This window comes from Cnephaeus nilssonii (assembly GCF_951640355.1).
Source record: "Cnephaeus nilssonii genome assembly, chromosome: 13".
Taxonomy (NCBI): Eukaryota; Metazoa; Chordata; class Mammalia; order Chiroptera; family Vespertilionidae; genus Cnephaeus; species Cnephaeus nilssonii.
The window spans coordinates 17,646,483-17,667,674 of NC_137084.1; the positions used below are offsets into that span (position 1 = coordinate 17,646,483).

The window sequence follows — 21,192 nt, forward strand, 5'->3', positions numbered from 1 at the left end:
GGGGGGGGAACCATAAACTTCCCGGTTAAAGCAGCAGCTGAAAGGTCCGATTCAACCTTGGCCAGCTCATGATCAGAAACCACACACTGTCAAGTTGGAAGAATATAAAAACTGACATGGAGGGTGTGGGGTGACCACAGCAATAGCTTCTGCATGCTACGGTTAACTCCGTGATTTCCCACGTGGGCTTCATAAACAGGCAGAAGCAAACAGCCATTTGTTGGGAGTTACCCGAAGCCCTGAGCTGAGAGGAGCCTAACGCTCAAACAGAAAAGAGCCCTGGGCGACTCTCCGCGGAGAAACACACCTCCTTCCTCACCAGGAATTTCAGAAGAGACTGAAGCGTGCAGAGAACTCTGGGAGACAGACGCCACACTTGGAACGAGTCCACCCCAACACTTGTGGAAAGGTGGAAGAAGGCGATAAAAAAAAAAAAAAAAGCCTCCCCATTCTAGAGAATCAAAGAGTGAAAAAAGCCTTTAAAGGGTGTGAAGTTCCTGTAAAGGAGCCGTCGGGTGTGTCTGGAACCTCTTACACTGCGGACACTACAGCACTCCACGCTCCTTAAAAACTGTTCTGCAGCCTTCTTTGCTCGAGGGTAATGCAAGTGCAGACAGCATTAACTCCGCCGGCGAGAGAGAGATTCCATTTTGCTGAAACAGGCTCCGACCAACTGGGAGGATTGAGCGGCGGACCAACGAGAAGCTCCTTAAGAGCTCGTGCAACCGTCTGCAGAGACTTCAAACAACATCCGGACCCGAGGCCCACCGCCGAGACACCGCCGGCTTCACCCCCGAAGCCAGGTGCCCAGCAGAAGGCTCTTCGCCGGGCTTCCCCGCGCTCCGGGTGCGAGAGACTCAGCCCCGCTTCTCTTCTAGGCCACGACGGGGCGAGCACCTGATGGGGGAGGGGGGCGAGCCGAGCCGAGGCCCTAGCGGATCTGGGACGAGCCGCCCGGGCGCTCGAGGCTTCCCTTCGGCGGAGAGGCGCTGCCCTCCAGGGGCAGGGGTCCCGGCCCTCTAGGGGTGAGCACCGAGAACACGTGGGCCGACAGGAGCAGCGAAAGGGTGTCCCGGGCAGGCAGCCTGGGTCTGGCACGGAGGCCGGAAAAAAAAAAAAAAGAGGACGGCGCTCCCCCTCGGCAGGGAACGAAGCCTCTGGGTCCGGAGGGTGAGGCAAAGGGCGCGGGGAGAGCGAGCGAGGCCACGAGGGCGGGTCTCCCTGGGCGGCGGGGCACGCGCCGGGCCAGCGCGGCGGCACCCGGGGAGCAAGAGACCCCGACACGCGGGAGGAGACCACGGATCTGCCCCCCCCCCCGGCCCCGGGGCGCGGGGAACGAGGAGCGGCCGCGCCCGGAGGGCCTGGTGCCCCGCGGCCGCCCGGACCGGACCCGCCCCGCGGCGCCTCCCTCCTGCCTCCTTTCCCTCCCTCCCACCCGCGGCCCGTTATCCCGCGGCCGCCCCACTCACCAGCGGCTGCACCTGAGCCCGCCGCTGCCTCCGCTGCTGCCTGCGCCTCCTCAGCCGCCGCCGCCGCCGCCTCGCTTCTGAGGCCGAGTCCCCGGGGAGCCTCCGCGTCCCGCCGCCGCCGCCGCCGCTGCCTCCAGAGCAGAACACCCCAAAATGGCGGCACTTCCGGCACCTACCACCGGCGGGGAGGGCCGAGGGGGGGGAGGGCGGCGAGGGGAACGTACCACCGCGGAGCCGCCCACGGCGCAGATCCGAGCGGAGCGCGCCGCGGCCCAGGGGCGGGCCGAGTGCCCGGCGCTGCAGCGCCCCCTCGGGCCGGGGAGTGGAGAAGCAACTGCGCCGAAAGCCCGGGCCGCCGCCGCGGGGAACCCTCGGGTTTGGGAGCTGCCGGGGCGCCTCTCTTTGTCTCCGAGCTGTCCTGGAGGGAAAGGTGGGAAGACCCCGCCTGGGAACCTGAAGATCTCGGCCCTGGGCACTGCACCCACGGGAGCTCTGGATGACCTGCTGGCCAAGGACCCCTGCTTGGCACTGACGATGAGCCCAATAAGATATTGGATGAATGAATGAATGAATGAGTTGAATGGAATGGTGTGCTTGGCCAGCCTGGGGCACATGACAAACCCTCATTTCTACCCTAGCAGATGAGCAACAGGGTCCCTGCCTTCTTCCTAATTCACTGAGCTGTGGAATGTGAATGTATTGCAAGCTTTCAGAATGAGGGGAATGCTTTCTAGCGGGATGATACGCTGTCTGAACCCACAACTTTGCCCAAATCCCTGCAGCGCCAGGAAGCTCGTAAGGGTTCTATTAAGAAACCGTAGATGGCCCAGCCCTAAACTTCTTTCCCTAGAAAAAAACTTCTAAACAACTCAGGTTAGGACATTAAAGCTCTCCTTCAGAGTGACTCAGGAATACCAGGATCTAGATGAAAAACAAACAGTGCAATAGTTTTGTGGGGTGTTTTTTTTAAGACTAACGTCAGTTATTCAGCAGGTTCTACACCTTGTGGGACAGTGAAATACAAATAAAACTTAGCTCTGAGACCTTTTGGCACCAGCAACATGCAAATAACTCATGGGTTTGCAAATGATTTTTCTGTAACATTATCTGGCTCACCAGAACAAATAATTCTTATACCCACAAATACTGATTATACCCTACCTTACCACAAAAAAAAACAAGTGGACTCCCAAGCAGAAGCCTCAAGGGCTTTCCCATGTGTTGGAAGCACCACTTTTCCCCTTAGGAGGGGAAAAAAAACTAACACAGTTTTTCTGGTATCATACGGATCGGAACAATTAGCCTCTAAGTTCTACACTGTCATATTCCTTAATCATACTCTGTAGTTTACCATTTTATATACATTTATTATGTCAATATATGATCATAGTAATAGTTTTATGTGTAATTTACTGAAAACATCCAAAAATTAAAAACCATTGTAGCTTATAGGACATTGTCACATACATTGCCACAATTAATGTCACCATTAGATGTCTGAATTTTCTTTTGATATATTTTTATTGATTTCAGAGGGGAAGGAAGAGGGAGAGAGCGATAGAAACATCAATGATGAGAGAGAACCATTGATTAGCTGCCTCCTGCAGGCAGTGGGGATCAAGCCTGCAACCCGAGCATGTGCCCTTGACCAGAATCGAACCTGGGACCCTTCAGTCCGCAGGCCGACGCCCTATCCACCAAGCCAAACCAGCTAGGGCTGACTGTCTCTTAAGAGCACATTGATTAAAGCTGGGGGTAGGGAAACAAGGAAGGGCTTAGGAAAGAAGAAACAACAAGAGAGAGCCTAGGCCCTAGGCGGAGCTGTTGTCAGCTCCCTGAAAAGTCAGAAAAAGGGGGTGTTAGAGACAAGTTCAGGGGGTTAGCCTGAGACAGGCTGCTGCTGTCCACTGTTCCCCAGGTTGCAAGTCCTGTGGGGACCCTTGAGTTTAGGACAGAAAAGTAAAGATGCACGCCTGAGAGGGAAAGTGCTAAACGTCTGAATTTAAATGGATTCTTGGACTTTTTTGAAGTTGGTGCTGGGAACATCACGCTGCATCACTTCTGGAGGCCAGTGAGGTCCGGTTGTCCTGCTTCCATCCCTATGGAGATTAATTAATTAGCTCAGGTGGCCTCAGCCTGATCCCTCCGTGGGAGTTTCCTATCAGCTTTTCATCTCATGCTTTTGTCCACTGATGAGCACTGACTGAATCAGTTTTTTCACCAGGGATTGCAAAATGCTGTGTTTCTAATTCTATCATTCTTTCCACATTTATTAGCTGGAATGCAAAATATTGAATTTCTAATTTTATTATTTCTTCCGCATTTATTAACAGGGAGGCTGCTATAGAGAAGAACCTTCCCTCACTGACCAGGGATATTTGGTTATTCCGAAATACAGTTCATACAGGAAAGGCAAGAGAAGAGAGGGCAGCAACCCTCCCTGGTGCTGTTCACTGATGTATCCCAAGAGCTGGAATATTGTCTGGAATATACAGGCCACTCAATAAAAAACTGTAAGTTGAATTGAAAGCCATATATTGGAATAATGTGCAACTCTTTGAAAATGATAAATTAAATAGGTATCTATCTTTAATGACATGGCATAATACTTATATTGGGGTTTTTTATATTTTTTTTAATTGTTTTTTTACAGAGAGGAAGGGAGAGGGATAGTCAGAAACATCGATGAGAGAGAAACATCGATCAGCTGCCTCCTGCACACCCCCCACCGGGGATGTGCCCGCAACCAAGGTACATGCCCTCGACCGGAATCAAACCCGGGACCCTTCAGCCCACAGGCTGACGCTCTATCCACTGAGCCAAACCAGTCAGGGCAATACTTATATTGTTGAGTGACAAAAAAGGTAACAGAACAGTAAATAACAGGATGAGTCAACTTTTATAAAAAATGTATATTTTAAATGTATCAAAAATAGGATGGATTGATGGGTAAATGTGAAAAAAGAAACAATTAAATGTTAATTGTAGCATTTAGGACTCAGTGGTTTTCAACCTGTGGGTCGCGACCCCTTTGGGAGTCGAACGACCCTTTCACAGGGGTCGCCTAAGACATCCTGCATATCAGATATTTACATTACGATTCATAACAGTAGCAAAATTACAGTTATGAAGTAGCAACGAAAATTATTTTATGGTTCAGGGTCACCACAACGTGAGGAGCTGTATTAAAGGGTCGCGGCATTAGGAAGGTTGAGAACCACTGATTTAGGTGGCAGTTATATGGGTTTTCCCTGTTCAGTTTTCCTGTTTTTAATTTATTTTATTATGAAAATGTTCATAACAAAATGATGGTAAAAATATATGCATAAAAATCTGTAGTTTGAGCCGAAACCGGTTTGGCTCAGTGGATAGAGTGTCGGCCTGCGGACTGAAGGGTCTCAGGTTCCATTTTGGTCAAGGGCACGTACCTTGGTTGCGGGCACATCCCAGTGGTGGGTGTGCAGGAGGCAGCTGATCGATGTTTCTCCCTCATTGATGTTTCTAGCTCTCTATCCCTCTCCCTTCCTCTCTGTGCAAAAATCAATAAAATATATATTTTTAAAAAAATCTGTAGTTTGAAGAGAGGGTTTTGGGGTAAGAATGGAACTTTTTAGGTTATGTACTTTATATAAAGCAAAAATTGTAAATGATTCTTTGACACAGTAATTCCATATTTAGGAACCAATCCTACTATAGTAATTTAAATGTAGGACATATAGAAATAATATGTAGAAAAATTATATAATATGTAGAAAGGAGGCGTGGGGGAGAAGTAGGAGAGGGTAAAGAGGGAATAAATGATGATGGAAGGAAACTTGACTTGGGGTGGTGAACACACAATACAATATACAGATGATGTATTAAAGAATTGTACACCTAAAACCTATATACCTTTTTAACCAGTCACCCCAATAAATTCAATAAAAAACTTTTCATGCTGGAAATGTTTGGAAACAAAAAATTTGAAATAGCCTAAATATCTAATAATAGAAAAATTACTTTATGGTATAGCAATTAGGTTCATTTTAAATGATAAAGACAATGTAATAACATGGAAAGTGCTTATAGTATAACATTTAGTGAAAAAAATCATGACAAATTTTTATCAGCATGATTACAATGATTTTTTAAAAAAAGATTTTTATTGATTTCAGAGAGGAAGGGAGAGGGAGAGAGAGATAAAAACATCAATGACGAAAGAAAATTATTGGATCAAGCCCACAACCTGGCATGTGCCCTTGACTGGAATCGAAACCAGGACCCTTCAGTACACAGACTGAGGCTCTATACCCAGAGCCAAACCAGCTAGGGTTACAATGGTACACATAGACTACGTAATGATATCATATGACTCAACAATTGTAGTTAGGGGTATATCCAAGAGAAATAAAAACATATGTACACACACACACACAAAAAAAAATCTTGTATATGAATGTTAACAGCAATATTATTCAAAAAGTGGAAACAACCCAAATTATTATCAACTAATAAATGGAGAAAAGAAAACATGGTATATCTACACAATGAAATATAAAAAGAAATACATTATGATACATGCTACAATATGGAGAAACCTTGAAGCATTATGCTAAGTAAAAGAAGCCATTTTGTGTGATTCCATTTATTTGAAATGTTCAGAACAGGCAAATCTATAGAAACAGAAAATAAATTAGTGGTTACCTAGGGCTGTTGGTTTGGGAGGAAGTGGAGAGTGAGTACTAATGGGTATGGGTTTTCTTTGAGGGATGATAAAAATGTTCTAAAACTGCCGAAACCGGTTTGGCTCAGTGGATAGAGCGTCGGCCTGCGGACTCAAGGGTCCCAGGTTCGATTCTGGTCAGGGGCGCAGCTGATCGATGTTTCTCTCTCATCGATGTTTCTAACTCTCTATCCCTCTCTCTTCCTCTCTGTAAAAAATCAATAAAATATATTAAAAACAAAAGGTGGCAGGTTAAAAAAAATGTTCTAAAACTGTTTGTGGTGATGATTGCACAACTCTGTGAACACACTAAAACCATTGACCTGTACACCTGTGCAACAAAGGGTTGCCAGTTCAATTCCCAGTCTGGGCACATACCTGGGTTGCAGGTATTCCCCATTGGGGCATATACAGAAAGCAACCTGTTGATGTTTCTCTTCCCTTTCTCTCTTTAAGCATGTCCTTGGGTAAGGATTAAGAAAACAAAAAGACCCTGCCAGTGTTGCTCAGTGGTTGAGCGTTGGCCCATGAACCTGAAGGTCATGGTTTGATTCCCAGTCAGGGCACATGCCTGGGTTGTAGGTTTGATCCCCAGTAAGGGACATGCAGGAGGCAGCTGATTAATGTTTCTCTCTCATAGATGTTTCTATCTCTCTATTCCTCTCCCTTCCTCTCTGTAAAATCAATATATATAAATATGTATATAAATATGTAAATATATAAATATATAAATACACACACACACACACACACACATATATATATATATATATATATATATATATATATATATATATGCTGAGTGGCCAGATTATTATGTTTCTCTCTCATCGATGTTTCTAACTCTCTATCTCTCTCTCTTCCTCTCTGTAAAAAATCAATAAAATATATTAAAAACACACACACACACACACACACACACACACATATATATATATATATATATATATATATATATATATATATATAATATATATATGCTGAGTGGCCAGATTATTATGTTTCTCTCTCATCGATGTTTCTAATTATGTACTGACTAGAGGCCCAGTGCATGATTGAATCATGCACGTGTAGGGTCCCCTACACGCTTTCGCTTTCGGTCGCAGGTGAGCTGGGTGCCTGTCTGCTGGTACACCAGGCCTTTCGGAAGCCTCCGCCGCGCCGGAGGCTTCCGAAAGGCCTGGTGCCAGAGCGGACAGGCACCCAGCTCCCATGCTTTCGTTTTCGATCGCGGGGGAGCTGGGTGCCTGTCCACTGGTGCCGGAGCAGACAGGCACCCAGCTCCCCCGCTTTTGATGAGCTCGCTGCCTCAGAGGCCCCTTCTGTTCCACAGCACAGCCATGGCACAGACGCTGAGCTCGCGCCGCTGCTGGCGATGCGAGCTAAGCGTCCCGCTGGCCCAATCGGCTACCCCGGCCACCTTGAGTCCCGCCCCCTGCGCCTCCCGCTGGCCCAATCGTGGGCGTAGCGGAGTGATGGTAATTTACATATTACCATTTTATTAGATAGGATTATTATCAGTACTTTGTTGGGCCACCTTTTGCCTTCAATACTGCAGCGATTCTTCTTGGCATTGACTCCACGAGATGTTGAAAGGTGATGCGAGGAATCTGACACCATGCCTGATGACTAGCACTGTCCAGTTCTGTGAGATTTGATGGTTGTGGAACCAGCTGCCTGATGGCTCTTTTAACTTTGTCCCACAAATGCTCAAATCGATTGAGATCTGGTGATTGTGGGGGCCACCTAAGCAAGGTAAAGTCTCCCTCATGTTCTTGAAACCACTCCTGCACAATACGAGCACCGTGGCATGGTGCATTGTCTTGTTGGAAGAAGCCATCTCCATTGGGATACGCCATGAACATGATAGGATGAACTTGATCAGCAACGATACTTAGGTATGTTGTGCTATTCAGACATTGTTCCACACGAATTAAAGGGCCTAAATCATGCCAGGAAAACATGCCCCAAACCATAACACTGCCCCCACCAGCTTGAAGGGTTGTACTCATGCATGTGGGGTACATGCTTTCATGCTGTTTTGGCCAAATTCTCACTCTGCCATCTGCATGATGCAACTGGAAACGTGATTCATCGGACCACATGACTTTTTTCCAATGCTCAACTGTCCAATCCTTGTGTTCCTCTGCGAATTGGAGACGTTTTATCTTGGTAATTGCAGACAGCAAAGGTGTTCAAACAGGCCTTCGGCTTCCATATCCCATACGATGCAGTGTATGGCTAATTTGCCTTACAAACATCAGGTGGTCATAATAATCTGGCCACTCAGTGTGTGTGTGTGTGTGTGTGTATTTGTTTGTTTTTTAAAGATTTTTTGAGCCAAACTGTCGACAATTGCTGGGAAGCAGAACCTCAAGGAATTGAGATAATGCTCCAGAGCATGGCGGGTTTTCCTCTATTTTTATACATTACAATCAAAGGAGGGACTTAGGTGGGTTACATGAAATCCATTGGTGATAGACTAGAGAGGTGGGAGAAAACAAAGCAAAGGGGGGGAAACCTCTGGGATTGGATAAAAAGTAAGATGATAGACACGTACTTAGGTGGGTGCAGGAACAATTAACATGATAACAATGAAGGAATTTGTGGTATCTGTCCTGGCTCCCTGGCACATTAGGTTGTGCCCCAAGGGGCCGGAAAAAGGGAAGTTACAAGTTACCCGGACATTTTAAGGATATGTTATTATATTAGTAGATGCAAAAAGACTGGCTCAGTTTAAGTAAAGGTTGACTTTGTCAGTGAAGATACTAGCCTAAGACGTTAGGACAGTATCTAGGACACCATAACTGCTTTAGTTCAAGTTTAATTTCAGCCCAGCCTTTGTGGTTACTTTAGGTCTTTGAGTTTGCAAGAATGTCATGCAGGCCTTCCCTGAGTTTGTCAGGTTAGCATGTGGCCCCTTTCGTCTACACATCCCCATTTTGGTCATAAATCAATCCAAAGGATGCATTGATGACCAACCTTTTGGTTGGATAATGGAGTCCCACGGTGCTAGGAAGGCTCATTCTTAGGATGTCTCACTGTCAGCATGTCTTGCTGAGCAGGTAGACCACTGGGGATGGGGCAAGACCATAACCTTAGATGGCTTAGATGGCATTTAAGGTCGGATTAATATTATTTTTAAAAAAGGTCAGGTAAATGGGAGGCAGTCAGATCCTATATGTCTTTGCTAAAAAGTATTCTGGATCACTTCTAATTTTTGAGCCACCATGATCCGAGTCTTTTTGCTGTTTGTCAAGTTTTGTTTTTCTGCATCTAGTATAACATTTACATACCAGGAACAAAAGTATCTGCTATTATTCAAAAGTTCCAATTTTTCTTCGGGGCAGTTAATTTCATCCATTCCTATAGTTAGACAATATTCATCTAAAATACTCATTTAAATTAGATCTATATATAATTCTACCAGGGGAATTATTAGGGAGGTGTTCTTAGAGAGGTTTGTCCAAGGTAGGAAACATATTTTTTTTTTAAAATTAAAAAAATGGGTGAATTGTATGGCATGTGAATTATATCTCAATAAAGTTATTGTAAAATTTTTAAATGGTACAAATAAAAAAGAAAATTGGAGAAAAATTAATGTACTGTTTTTGTGGTGGTAGGATTATAGATGATTAAAGTAAATTTTTATTTATTTATTTTGATGGTATAGCAAAGGTGGAAATTATTTTATTTTATTTTTTTAAAATATGTTTTTATTGATTTCAGAGAGGAAGGAAGAGGGAGAGAGAGATAGAAACATCAATTATGAGAATCATTGATCGGCTGCCTCCTGCATGCCCCACACTGGGGATTGAGCCCACAACCCAGGCATGTGCCCTTGACCAGAATTGAACCTGGGACCCTTCAGTCCACAGGCTGACAGTCTATCCACCAAGCCAAACCAGCTAGGGCTGGAAATTTATTGAAGAACAAGGACAGACTCCCACATGGGGAGGGGGGAAACAGTCCCCAGAAACCTGCTTTAAACGCACCAGATGCATATCCCAGACAACTACTTACAACCATTACATCTTTGTAGGTTGTGGGTATTACACTTAAGCGTATCATATTTTTCTTAATGGTATATTAATGCATTTTCATAATACACTATAGATCTTACATTTTTTCCATAATATGCATTTGGGTCAGGAGGAGGGAGCCACGACTTCAGGCAGATGGGGGGTGGGGGGTGGAAAAGGCCAGATCAACCCAGGTTCCCCGCGGGGCGGTCACACCCGCACCTGGGGTCCGGGGCCCCGCCCTCCCGCCGGGATTCCGGCCGGGGTCACCGTTCCGCCCGCCGGGGTCAGGCCCCTCTCACCGGGCCCCAGCCCCCTCCCGCGGGAGGAGGGCCGCCGGCCGCGGGCATGGGTCGCAGTTTGACTCGCCGGGCAGCCAGGGGCCTCTGGCCCCGGACGCGCCCTCCCTCGGCCGCGGCCCTGCTGTCCCGCCCCGGGAGCCATGGTCCCTCCCCCGAGGCCGGCAGCCCCTCCTCCAGCTCCGTGCAGCGGGCCTGGGGATCCCCGGTGTCCATCGCGGAGACCTCGGGGGCCAGGCCGGAGGGCTCCGCGCCCGAGGGGCCCGCGCCCGCCGCGTCGCCTTCGCGGGAGGCCCCGGCCGACTCGCAGCCTCCGTCCTCGTCCCCCTCCTGGCTCTCCTCGCGGCCGCCGACCGCGAGCCCGGCGGCGGACGGGCCGCTGCTGCGCCAGGCCGCGTGGGGCGGGATGGCGGCCGGCACGTTGCTGGAGGCCGGCCTGGCCCGGGTGCTCTTCTACCCGACGCTGCTCTACACGATGGTCCGCGGGAGAGTGCCGGGCCGGGCGCGCCGCGACTGGTACAACCGCATCGACCGCACGGTGCTGCTGGGCGCGCTGCCGCTGCGGAGCATGACGCGCCGGGTGAGGGCCGGGGGGCCGGGCCGCCGGGCGGGGCGCCGGTTCCGTGCGGGGCCCCCGGGCCGCGGCGCCTGTTCTGAGCCCCCTCTTTACCTCGGCAGCTGGTAGAGGACGAGAACGTGCGCGGGGTGATCACCATGAACGAGGAGTATGAAACCCGATTCCTGTGCCACTCCGCGAAGGTGAGGGGCCGGGGCCGGGGCCGGGGCCGTGACCGTGACCGTGACCGGGGGCTGGGACGGTGGCCGAGCCGGGAGAGCCGGGGTGCTGCCGGGGACCGTGGCCGGGAGACCGGTGTCCAGGCCTGTTTGCCCCCTGAAGAGGAGGGTCTGGTACTCTCAGCTTAACTGGCTGCGGCCGAAGGTAGAAACTAATTGTGAAACAAAAACTGTTTGTGAAAAGCGTTTAAAAGTAGAGTTGACAAAGTTTGGTTACCCCTTTGGGCACGAATGTATGTTTAACTTTGGTAATTAAGAATCAGTTACCAGCCCTAACCGGTTTGGCTCAGTGGATAGAGCGTCGGCCTGCGGACTGTAGGGTCCTGGGTTCGATCCTGGTCAAGGGCACATCCCCAGTAGGGGGTGTGCAGGAGGCAGCTGATTGATGTTTCTAACTATTCCTCTCTGTAAAAAGTCAATAAAATATATTAATAAAAAAGAACCAATAATCAAATTTGAAAGGCAACTTTTCTTTGGCTTGCTGATTTCATTCATTCAACACTTACTGAGCACTAAGTATGGATGCGGCGCTGCCCTAGGCATGCAAGACAGAGGCCCTATAAACTTTGAGAAGAAAAGCCACCCCCACTCCCGAAGAGTACATTTATCATAAAACCCATTGAAAAACTGCATCGGGTTAATTTGACTCTGACTTGAGAATATTTTCATTCATGTGTTAGAGATGTAGTGGAGTTACTGTCATAACGAAGTTCAGGCCTAAAACATAATTTTCATTCAGTGTGAATGCTTGTGGAACTCTACCTCTATTAGCACTATACAATTATCTTGTTTACTGTACTAGCACGGCCTAATGACGATGCCGAAATTTCAACCCGTAGATTTTTTAAACCTTAAAGACATGTGTGACTCACATTTAAAATATATTGATTAGTGATGGCATGCATTTTAAAGAATGGGTAACAGTTCCTTCCATTTCCCAAAGTACTTTCCCATAAAGCCTCAGAAGCTATTAGCCAGAATGGTAAATGTTCCTTAGTGTGGTCAGCCCTGTGGAGCAAGAGGAATCATAGAAAGCGTGTGGTTGCTGGCTGTGAGGCATTGACATTCATCCTAAATAGCTATATTATCGCACTAGCCTAGAAAAAAGAAATCTCCAAGGCAATGGTCCTCACATTGTAATACGATCTATCAGGCTCCTTAAAATATCATATTCCTAGGTACAAGCCCCAGAGAGTCTAACTCAGGAACTTCAGCTTGGGTCCCAGGATCTGAATATTTAGCAAGCACTCCAGGAATTTCTGGTGTAATCCTATATAATAAAACCCTAATATGCAAATCAATTGAACGGCAGAATGACCGGTTGTTATGATGCACACTGACCACCAGGGGGCAGACACTCAATGCAGGAGCTGCCCCCCTGGTGGTCAGTGCGCTCCCACAGGGGAAGCTTCGCTCAGCCAGAAGCCGGGCTCACGCAGCCTCGGTGGCAGAAGCCTCTCTTGCCTGGTGGCCGTCCGACATCCCCCGAGGGGTCCTGGATTGTGAGAGGGTGCAGGCTGGGCTGATGGACACCCCTCTCCCCTTAGTGTACGCATGTTCTGCACCGGGCCTCCAGTTGAAGCATAAGCTACGTGCTGCAAAGCTGTTTGCTAATTTCATGAGCTGTAGTGACCTTCATTCAGAGTTCTAAAGTCTCTGGTTATAGCTAAAGAGATTAACAAGAGTATCTGAAGGCTTAAAGCAAAAAAAAAAAAAAGTTGCTCAGTTTGCCAGAGGCCTTTTTTCTATTTCTGATTCTTCTATTTTGTTTTTTAGTATATATTTTTATTGATTTCAGAGAGGAAGGGAGAGATAGAAACATCAAAGATGAGAGAGAATCATTGATTGGCTGCCTCCTGTATACCCTCCACTGAGGACCAAGCCCCCAGCCGGGGCACCTGCCCTGACTTGGAATTGAATCATGACCTCCTGGTTCATGGGTCGATGTTCAACCACTGAGCCACACCGGCTGGGAACTAACTCTTATTTTCTTTTTGGCTGATTCTGTGGGCTAAGTCTATTTTCTACCACATACCCTCTCAAGAAAAACGTGGTAAAAAGAGACTTATGGACAGAGAAATAGAAAGCTCTCGCAAAATATAGTAGCCCAACCCCGCAGCTTAGGTTACTGCATAGGCACCAAGATTATGCAAAGAGACAGTTTCACAGCTTTTTAGATGAATTTTATGTAGCTAATGTTTCGCAGTTAAAAATTCAAATACCCAAATGGCACTTTAAGAACACTTTAAATCTTGGACATAATTCTAACTCAGCAGCATAGTTATTGTTTGGTAAAAGACCAACCATGTAGGTCAGTCATTGCAAAAATATTTCTGGCCCTGGCTGGTGTGGTTCAGTTGGTTGAGCGCCATCCTATGCACCTAAAGGTCCCCAGTTCGATTCCCGGTCAGAGCATATATCCAGATTTGGGGCTCCATCTCTAGTAGGGGTGTATTCATGTGTTCGGGAGATAGTTGATTGATATTTCTCTCTCACTGATGTTCCTCTCTTGCCCTCTCTCTAAAAATATCAATAAAAGCATACTTTAAAAATTTTTATTCAGTAACATAGTACTCTGAATTGGGATTTTGGAGACTTCCAGTTTGGATGGGTAGGTGCTGGAAAAGGGGAGGACAAAATATTTCTGTAAGAATTTCTTGTTAGAAAACAGTAAACAGTATATTCACAGTGTAGTAAACATTAACATCTGGCTTTTTTCATTCTTTTTATGCTGGTGGACCTGGTCACAGGAGTGGAGGAAAGTAGGAGTTGAGCAGCTGCGACTCAGCACAATAGACATGACTGGAATCCCCACCTTGACTAACCTCCAGAAAGGAGTTCAGTTTGCTCTCAAGTACCAGTCTCTGGGCCAGAGTGTCTACGTGCATTGTAAGGCTGGGCGCTCCAGAAGTGCCACTATGGTGGCAGCGTATCTGATTCAGGTAGGAGAGGTCGTTCTGGATTGGTCCCATTTACAGGCGATTTTCAGAACTTCAGTAGCATAGTCTACAGGTGGGCCTTGCTGGAAGCAGCCATGTCCCCAGTTTCAGACTGTTGGGAGGTGGAAAGTACCTGAGCTTTGTAAATTGGTTGACCTGTGGCTTTGCCACCTGCCAGCTATGTGACCTTTTGCAAAAGTGGCTTCTCTGTCCGATGCTGTTTCCTTAAACTAAATGTGTTATGGAGTTTGAATGAGAAAGTATGTCAAGCACTGACTTACCACAGACACTCAATAAATGGAGTTGCAAAGGATATTAACACCAGCTGAGGGCTGGAAACACTTGTTAAAAATAGCATGTCTAGTACTGTAAATAGTGCTGATCACTTACGGCTCTATAGTACTCAGATTTCTTCAAGTGTTTCAGAGTAGTTTTGGACATTGGTTTCTAGAAACAGGATCCATTGGAATTTTGCCTATCAATTTGTTATGGTCAGCAGGTGGGACACTAACTAGTAAAAATATTGAGAAGCAAATACTCTTATCATTCCATTGTATGCCCCCTGCTTAGCTCATTTTTGTTACCGGTCTGGCCCCTGCAGAGCATTTACTAAGTCATGTGGATAGTTTAAGGAAAAAGGAAATGTAAAGATAACCACCTGGCCTTGTTTGTGTTACTGTGGATTGGTGAGTATATGATTTAACAATACTAAAGCATTGGTCATTAGGACTGTTTGCTGAAAACAGGGTCTCAGGAGGATATTTTGGGCCAAGTGAAAATTGAACCAGCAGGCTAGAATCTATATTTTCTTGGTTCTGTTGTGTTCTAAACCAGTAAGTTTAGGACACAAAGATAACCCTACCAGTAAAATTTAAAGTGTTGTTTTTCTAGTTATGGTGACAAGTTGCATAAAAACATCTACTCTTTCCAGGAAACTTTTACCCACTGGTCCAGCTCAGGGAGGACACCTCGTAGGCCTTGGCAGGCTTGGATTTAGGATCTGAGCTCCACACGTTCAACCTTCTTTTGCCAGAGTTTGGCAGAGCAAGAATTAAGTAGACTGACTTGTCCCCCTGGCCTGTAATTTGAGGCTGGTTAACTGAGAGTGCTAAAGTGCTCTCCCTTATAATATATGGAACATGATTTTTAATACCCCTCCCTCAATGGAGTTTTTATAAAAATGAAATTCTGGGAGCCCATTAGCACCTGTCATTAGGTCAAGACACTTTACACCAGCTTCTTTCATTTCCCAACCCTGTACTTCAGGTGTACAACTGGAGCCCAGAGGAGGCTGTACGAGCCATCGCCAAGATCCGGTCACACATCTATATCAGACCTGGCCAATTTGAAATTCTCAAAGAGTTCCACAAGGAGATTACTGCAAAAAAGGAGCTGTATCACACATCACAGACATGAAGTATGTGGATTAGAAAGAATTCAAGACCAACCTGCTGGCAATAGAAGGCAAATGTTTAACAGGACCAATGGGGCTTAAGCCCAGACAACGTAACAGAAGTGTGCTAAGTAATGGGTAATTTTTCTCCCTTCGTCATGGTTTCGTTTTCCTGAAATAACACTGTTGTATGGCTAGAAAGATTTAGCCCGGCTTTTATTTGCAGGGTATGGGATGTGGGATAGGGCTGAGGGTGTCTTATTTTTTTGAATAAGGTCAAAGAAATCTATCATGCACCTACCGTTGCACCTGGTGATACTTAGCACCATAACTCAAAGACATTTAACACTAGGAAGAGAAGAAATACTCAGCTCTGGCTCTTTGCCAGTCAGAATCTCAATTCACTGGCCCCTCACTTTTGGAGCCACAATCCTGTGTATAAAAAAAGGAAATATGGTATTCGATCAGGGTTGTGGCTGACTTAGAAATGCGTGTGCATGTAATTAGTTTCCCTTAAGAAGTCACCCCTTCAGAATTCAAAACAGACACACATATCCCTCTAGAAACTTTATTTGTATGAACAGTTTCTAGCTCTTGACTGGACTTAGAACTTTTAAAAGAGTAAGACCTTATATATTTGAGTTTGAAAAATGGTTCTGCTATTAATAAAAAATAATCCTTTCTACTTTTTTCTGGCTTATCCCTTAGAGTAAGCCAAAAATCAAACCAAAGCATACATTTCCTGACAGACAGATGAGAAAGCAATAGACACAATGTCCAGAATTTTAGAGTTGACTCTTGCTGGTGAAGGACACCTTCAGTTTTGTCCATTCTCCCAACCAAAGCCTGAAGGAAAACTCTTAAACACCTAATTCTTTGTGAAAAAATTATCAAATAACTTTGCAGACTATAGAAGAAAGAAAGAAAAAGATGGGGCATTTTTCCTTTTGTCCTGGGGTCAGGGGTGCTTATATTTAACACTGATCAGGTAGAGAGGGGAGGCTGTACCTAAGATCCGGGGAGATGCTTGCTCTGAGCAATCTGCGGTAGGCACAGGGTTACCAGGGATGGCAGAGAACAGGCTGACCTGTTCTCATTCAAGCAGCCAGCTGAGCAGTGGCAGTCTAGAGAGCCCCAAATGGCTACCCCTATGGATTCAGGGAAGGGCTGAGTGCTGCCTTTTGAACATGTGCCACAAAATAACAGTACTCTGAATTGGGATTTTGGAGACTTCAGTTTGGATGGGTAGGTGCTGGAAAAGGGGAGGACAAAAGTCAGCCGCTCTTGCCCCCACGGCCTTATGCCAACACAAACTGCAAATTAGTAAGCAGCACCTTAATGCCTCTGGTGACTGTTATAGTTGAAGTGGCAGGATCAAGCTTGTAGGTGTTGGCATCCCCCTTTTTATATCGATCCCGAAAAACATAAATGCTCCCATTACAGCTGGCGATCTTCCAGAGGGGTGGGGTCGAGCTCCAGGCCTCAGGAAGGCAAAGCCGGGTAAAGCTGTCTAGCAGGGGATTGTAGCATACCAGGGAGTCCCCTTCAGCCACGATGAACACCAGATCCTTATGCACAGCTGCATGCATGCGGCCGGCAAAGGGCAGCACATAGGGCTTCATGTAGCACTTGTCTGTCTCTGTATCAAAGCACTGGATGAGCCGGGAAGGTTTGGTAAAGAAGTCCAGGTCATTCTCCTCCCCCCCTAGTAAGTAGATGATCCCGTTGAGATTGGCTCCAGCGGCCCCTGACACAGCCACCTCTAGCTGTGTTGTCTCTATCCAGATGTTATAATCTACCTGGTAATAGAGAACTGCATTGGAGAGGGTATCCTGCAGTGTCTTGCCACCCAGGGAATATATAGCATCTCTCCCGGGCACAGACACCATCGTGTGCTGGAGCCGGTCCCGGGGTAGGGGCGCACACCACTCCCAGTCCACAGTGGCATTGTTACACTTCCACATGCGCCGTGGGATGGACCCTCCTACCACGTACAGGTCTCCACCATGCTTGCAGGCTGCAGTGATCTGGTGGCACAGGCTGTTTTGGCCACGTACACTGATGGAGTCATCTTCAGCACAGTGCAAGGACACAGCCAGTGAGTGGGTACGAGATGACTCTTTCCCGATCAGATAAATGTGCACGTTCTCCCCAATTTCCTATTGGGAAAATTAAAATTATAAATGATGTCTACCGGTTCTAGGCTAAGGCTCAGCTTAGACTCAACGCCTTTAGGTCTTAGGCCACACACTTGTATTTTGCTCCAGCCTGCTCCCCTCGTTTCTGTGTGTCCCTGACTCTCCTCCAGTCACTGTCTTTCAGGCATTTTAAGCCGGGGCAGAGAATCTGTTGCACTCATCCTTTCAGCTTCTTAAAACTATTATGAGCTGGTGACGCAGACAAAGGGTGCTTAGGATTGTTAATGCAGGGATGAAAGTAGTTCCCTCAAGGAGCTTTGGAGCTCAGAGGCACACATATCCTTCTCCCCCAGCTCCTATCAACTTCAAGCAGAGACAATCACCAGTCATCAAAACGGCCAGCCCAATTGACGGGTGTAATACATGGCTAGTGTAGTGTCCCAATCCAAGGAAATCTGCCTTACCTTCAAGCTACTCTTGAGTGACTCTGCAAAAGACTCTCTTTCCTCTTTATTAAAATTGATCCAGGCTTCTATTGCCTCTGTTGGGTTCTGGGAACATGGAACTCCATCTGTTGAGACCCAGAGGAAAAGCATGGTCAACGGCACTCTGACAATCCAAAAGGGAGATTTAGAGCCAGGGACTTTAAGTATATGAACTATTTTGTTAGACTACCACCATGTATGTATGTGTACATGTATGAGAAAATCTCAAATTGCCTTTTAATCAAAATGGGTGGTTTGATATACTCCCATTTGCCACAGCAGTAATCTACTAGGCTGCAGAGCTCACACCTGAAGTATGTGTATATCTCACTTGCAGTGTCTGGGTTGTAACCTAAACTTGGCCCATCACTTAAAATGTTTTTTGGGGCCCAGCCAGCATGGCTCAGTGGTTGTGTGTCAACCTATGAACCAGGATGTCATGGTTTGATTTCTGGTCAGAGCACATGCCCTTGGGTTGTGGGCTTCATCCCCGGGGTGAGGAGTGGGGGGAGGGAGCAGGAGGCAGCCAATCAATGATTCTCATAATTGATGTTTCTATCTCTCCCTCTCCCTTCCTCTCTGAAATCAATAAAAATATATATATTTTAAAGTTTTTTTAGGTTGCCGAAACCGGTTTGGCTCAGTGGGTAGAGCGTCGGCCTGCGGACTGAAAGGTCCCGGGTTCGATTCCGGTCAAGGGCGTGTACCTCGGTTGCAGGCACATCCCCAGTAGGGGGTGTGCAGGAGGCAGCTGATCTATGTTTCTGACTTTCTATCCCTCTCCCTTCCTCTCTGTAAAAAATTAATAAAATATATTTTTTAAAAAAAGAAAAGTTTTTTTAGGTATCTTGACTTATCCATCGTTCATCATAAATTTACTTAGGTAACAGGTACATGCAGAGTGCAGGATGGATAAGAACACCTATGGTCCTAGCTGGTTTGGCTCAGTGGATACAGTGTTGGCCTGTGGACTGAAGGGTCCCAGGTTCGATTCCAGTCAAGAGCACTTGCCTGGGTTGCGGGCTCAATCCCCAGTAGGGGGTGTGCAGGAGGCAGCCAGTCAATGATTCTCATCATTGATGTTTCTATCTCTCCTTCTGAAATCAATAAAAATATATTTAAAATAAACAGAAGTAGAAAAAAAAAAAAAAAACACCTATGCACAGGGGAGATTAGAGTATACATACAAATATTTCCTCACTATCTTCTGCACCTTTTCCTGGAGTCTTCCTCAAAAGGGGACTCAGTCTCTGACAGCAACTACACTAATCTCAACTCAATTTCTTTCAGAAGATACCTAAATTCCCAGCAATACTGTAAACTAACACCAGGAAGCCTGAGGGTTCCTTTTTCTTGAACTAGAACATGCACTGGGTATGATATGCCCCCGCCTTCAACTTACCGGAGATGATATCAGTGAGTAGGTGGTGGGGCAAGTGGAGAAATTCCTCTGTGTCCTGCAGCTGGGCTAGGTGGGCCTTAGCGCAGTGCTTGGCAGCAGTGTAGAGCTCAGGATCACTGTGCCGATCTGCCAGCCACATCACCTGAAGGCAGTTCCCCACCTGTACTGTGCGGGCCAAAAACCGAGAACATTCCTCAAAGAGAGATGTCAGCTGGTACATATCTGACACCTCATAAATTTCCTGCAGCTCATCAGCTCTAAGTTTCACAGTCCCATGGTAGATATAATCAACCAGGAGCTGGAAAACAGACTCACTGACATCCTGCAGCACAATCACCCGGTTGTGGGCCTCCTTCAGGTTGGAAGTGAACATGGACCGGAAGAAGCAGCTTTGAGCTGAGAGGACCAGCCGGTGGAGCTGAAACTCCCGGCCTTCCACTGAAATGGTGACGTCAGCAAAGAGCTCTTCCTCCAGACACAGTTTCATGATGCCCTGAGCCACACGGCCTGAGTGTGACCGATCTTTGAAAGTGTAGTTCACAAAGTAGTTTTCATCCATGAATGCTCCAGGCTCTTCTGGTGATTCCATGATGGCCAACTTCTCTGCCAGTCGTCTGCAAAGTAACACCACCCTCAATAACTTAAGGAATCCACAGCCACAGTCTATGAATCAAATGGTGCAATTCAGAGAGGGAGAAGGAAAAAGTGGTTGTTCACAAAGTGGGCCCAGATTGTCCTCAATCCTGGTCCCGCCAATAATATCTCTGATGATCCGTTCAACTACAGCTGGGTTCATTCAGCAATGGCACCCCAAACCTACTAACATCAATACAATTTCTTACTATGGGTGTTTCCTTTCCGTGATGTAACAAAAGGCCTGGTATTTTTTGGTCAAGGCATGAAAACAAGGGGCTGGAGTAAGCCAATTATCTTAAAAACCTGTCAAAGAGCCTTCAAACCAAATAACTACTGGGTATGAAACTAGCGATGTTCTAGAGAGTAGAACCAGGCAGATGTTCTCCCTCCCCCGGCGCTCGCATGGAGTCCAGACCTTCTACTATGAGGCTTGGCAGGGACATCTGTCAGCCCCACATTTGCTCTTTTCTGAGTTTCTCTCTCGCATTTCTCAGCTCACCCTAATGACTCCCCAAGGCTCCGTCCCAGAACTCGAGACAGAGCCCAGTCGCCCCAAACCCAGGGCACAAGGAGGCCCAATGCCACGTGCAGTGTCGCCGCTCCACCTGGAGTCTGCCTGGGAAACGGTCGCCGGGGAACCGTTCTCCGCCCAGCCGCCCCCCAGGCCCGCCAGCCCCCGGCAAAAGCTTAGCTAAAGAAGCGGGGAAGGGGTGTGGAATGTGGAACCCAGAACCCCGCCCCTTCCCCTCCTCTCACCGTTCCAATTCTTTAGGGTCCTCGCCTTCTTTCCAAATTCTGCCACACCAAGCTAGGGCCACGTTCAGCTCACGGTTTTCCCACCAGCTTGCCTTGTTTTCTCACCTGCTTCCCTTCCTATCATTCCGAAGCCCGGATCCCGGAATCTCTGCTTTG

General features: G+C 47.0%; 3 protein-coding genes across 8 annotated transcripts in view; 1 reads left to right on the forward strand and 2 right to left on the reverse strand.

Annotated features, from left to right (window-relative positions):
• CELF1 (CUGBP Elav-like family member 1) overlaps positions 1-1,616 on the reverse strand; it is a 76,371-nt gene extending 74,755 nt beyond the window's left edge. For 2 of the 6 annotated variants that reach the window (XM_079787074.1, XM_079787075.1), the window contains exon 1: positions 1,470-1,598. The gene's annotated coding sequence lies outside the window, so the exon portion shown is untranslated. Of the gene's footprint in view, positions 1-1,469 lie in introns of all 6 variants that reach the window. The other 4 variants (XM_079787079.1, XM_079787077.1, XM_079787076.1 and 1 more) reach the window with 4 other exon arrangements.
• Positions 1,617-10,572: 8,956 nt separating this feature from the next.
• PTPMT1 (protein tyrosine phosphatase mitochondrial 1) lies at positions 10,573-15,656 on the forward strand. Its single transcript, XM_079788137.1, has 4 exons — positions 10,573-11,072; positions 11,171-11,251; positions 14,038-14,229; positions 15,493-15,656. Exons 1-4 carry the CDS (start codon positions 10,899-10,901, stop codon positions 15,640-15,642), a joined length of 597 nt encoding a protein of 198 aa, XP_079644263.1. The 5' UTR covers positions 10,573-10,898; the 3' UTR covers positions 15,643-15,656.
• Positions 15,657-16,917: 1,261 nt separating this feature from the next.
• Positions 16,918-21,190, reverse strand: KBTBD4 (kelch repeat and BTB domain containing 4; the record flags this gene model as incomplete). Its single annotated transcript, XM_079788136.1, has 4 exons — positions 21,037-21,190; positions 19,645-20,258; positions 18,222-18,328; positions 16,918-17,778 (listed from the first exon to the last, which is right to left on the reverse strand). Exons 2-4 carry the CDS (start codon positions 20,231-20,233, stop codon positions 16,918-16,920), a joined length of 1,557 nt encoding a protein of 518 aa, XP_079644262.1. The 5' UTR covers positions 20,234-20,258; positions 21,037-21,190.
• Between the last annotated feature and the right edge of the window lie 2 nt (positions 21,191-21,192).

Bases quoted from the DNA above. Each gene is read 5' to 3' on its own strand.
- PTPMT1 (XM_079788137.1), top strand. From the start codon at position 10,899: ATGGCGGCCGGCACGTTGCTGGAGGCCGGCCTGGCCCGGGTGCTCTTC. The intron at 11,073-11,170 runs GTGAGGGCCGGG...TTACCTCGGCAG, and splicing joins TGCGGAGCATGACGCGCCGG to CTGGTAGAGGACGAGAACGT. The intron at 11,252-14,037 runs GTGAGGGGCCGG...ACCTGGTCACAG, and splicing joins TCCTGTGCCACTCCGCGAAG to GAGTGGAGGAAAGTAGGAGT.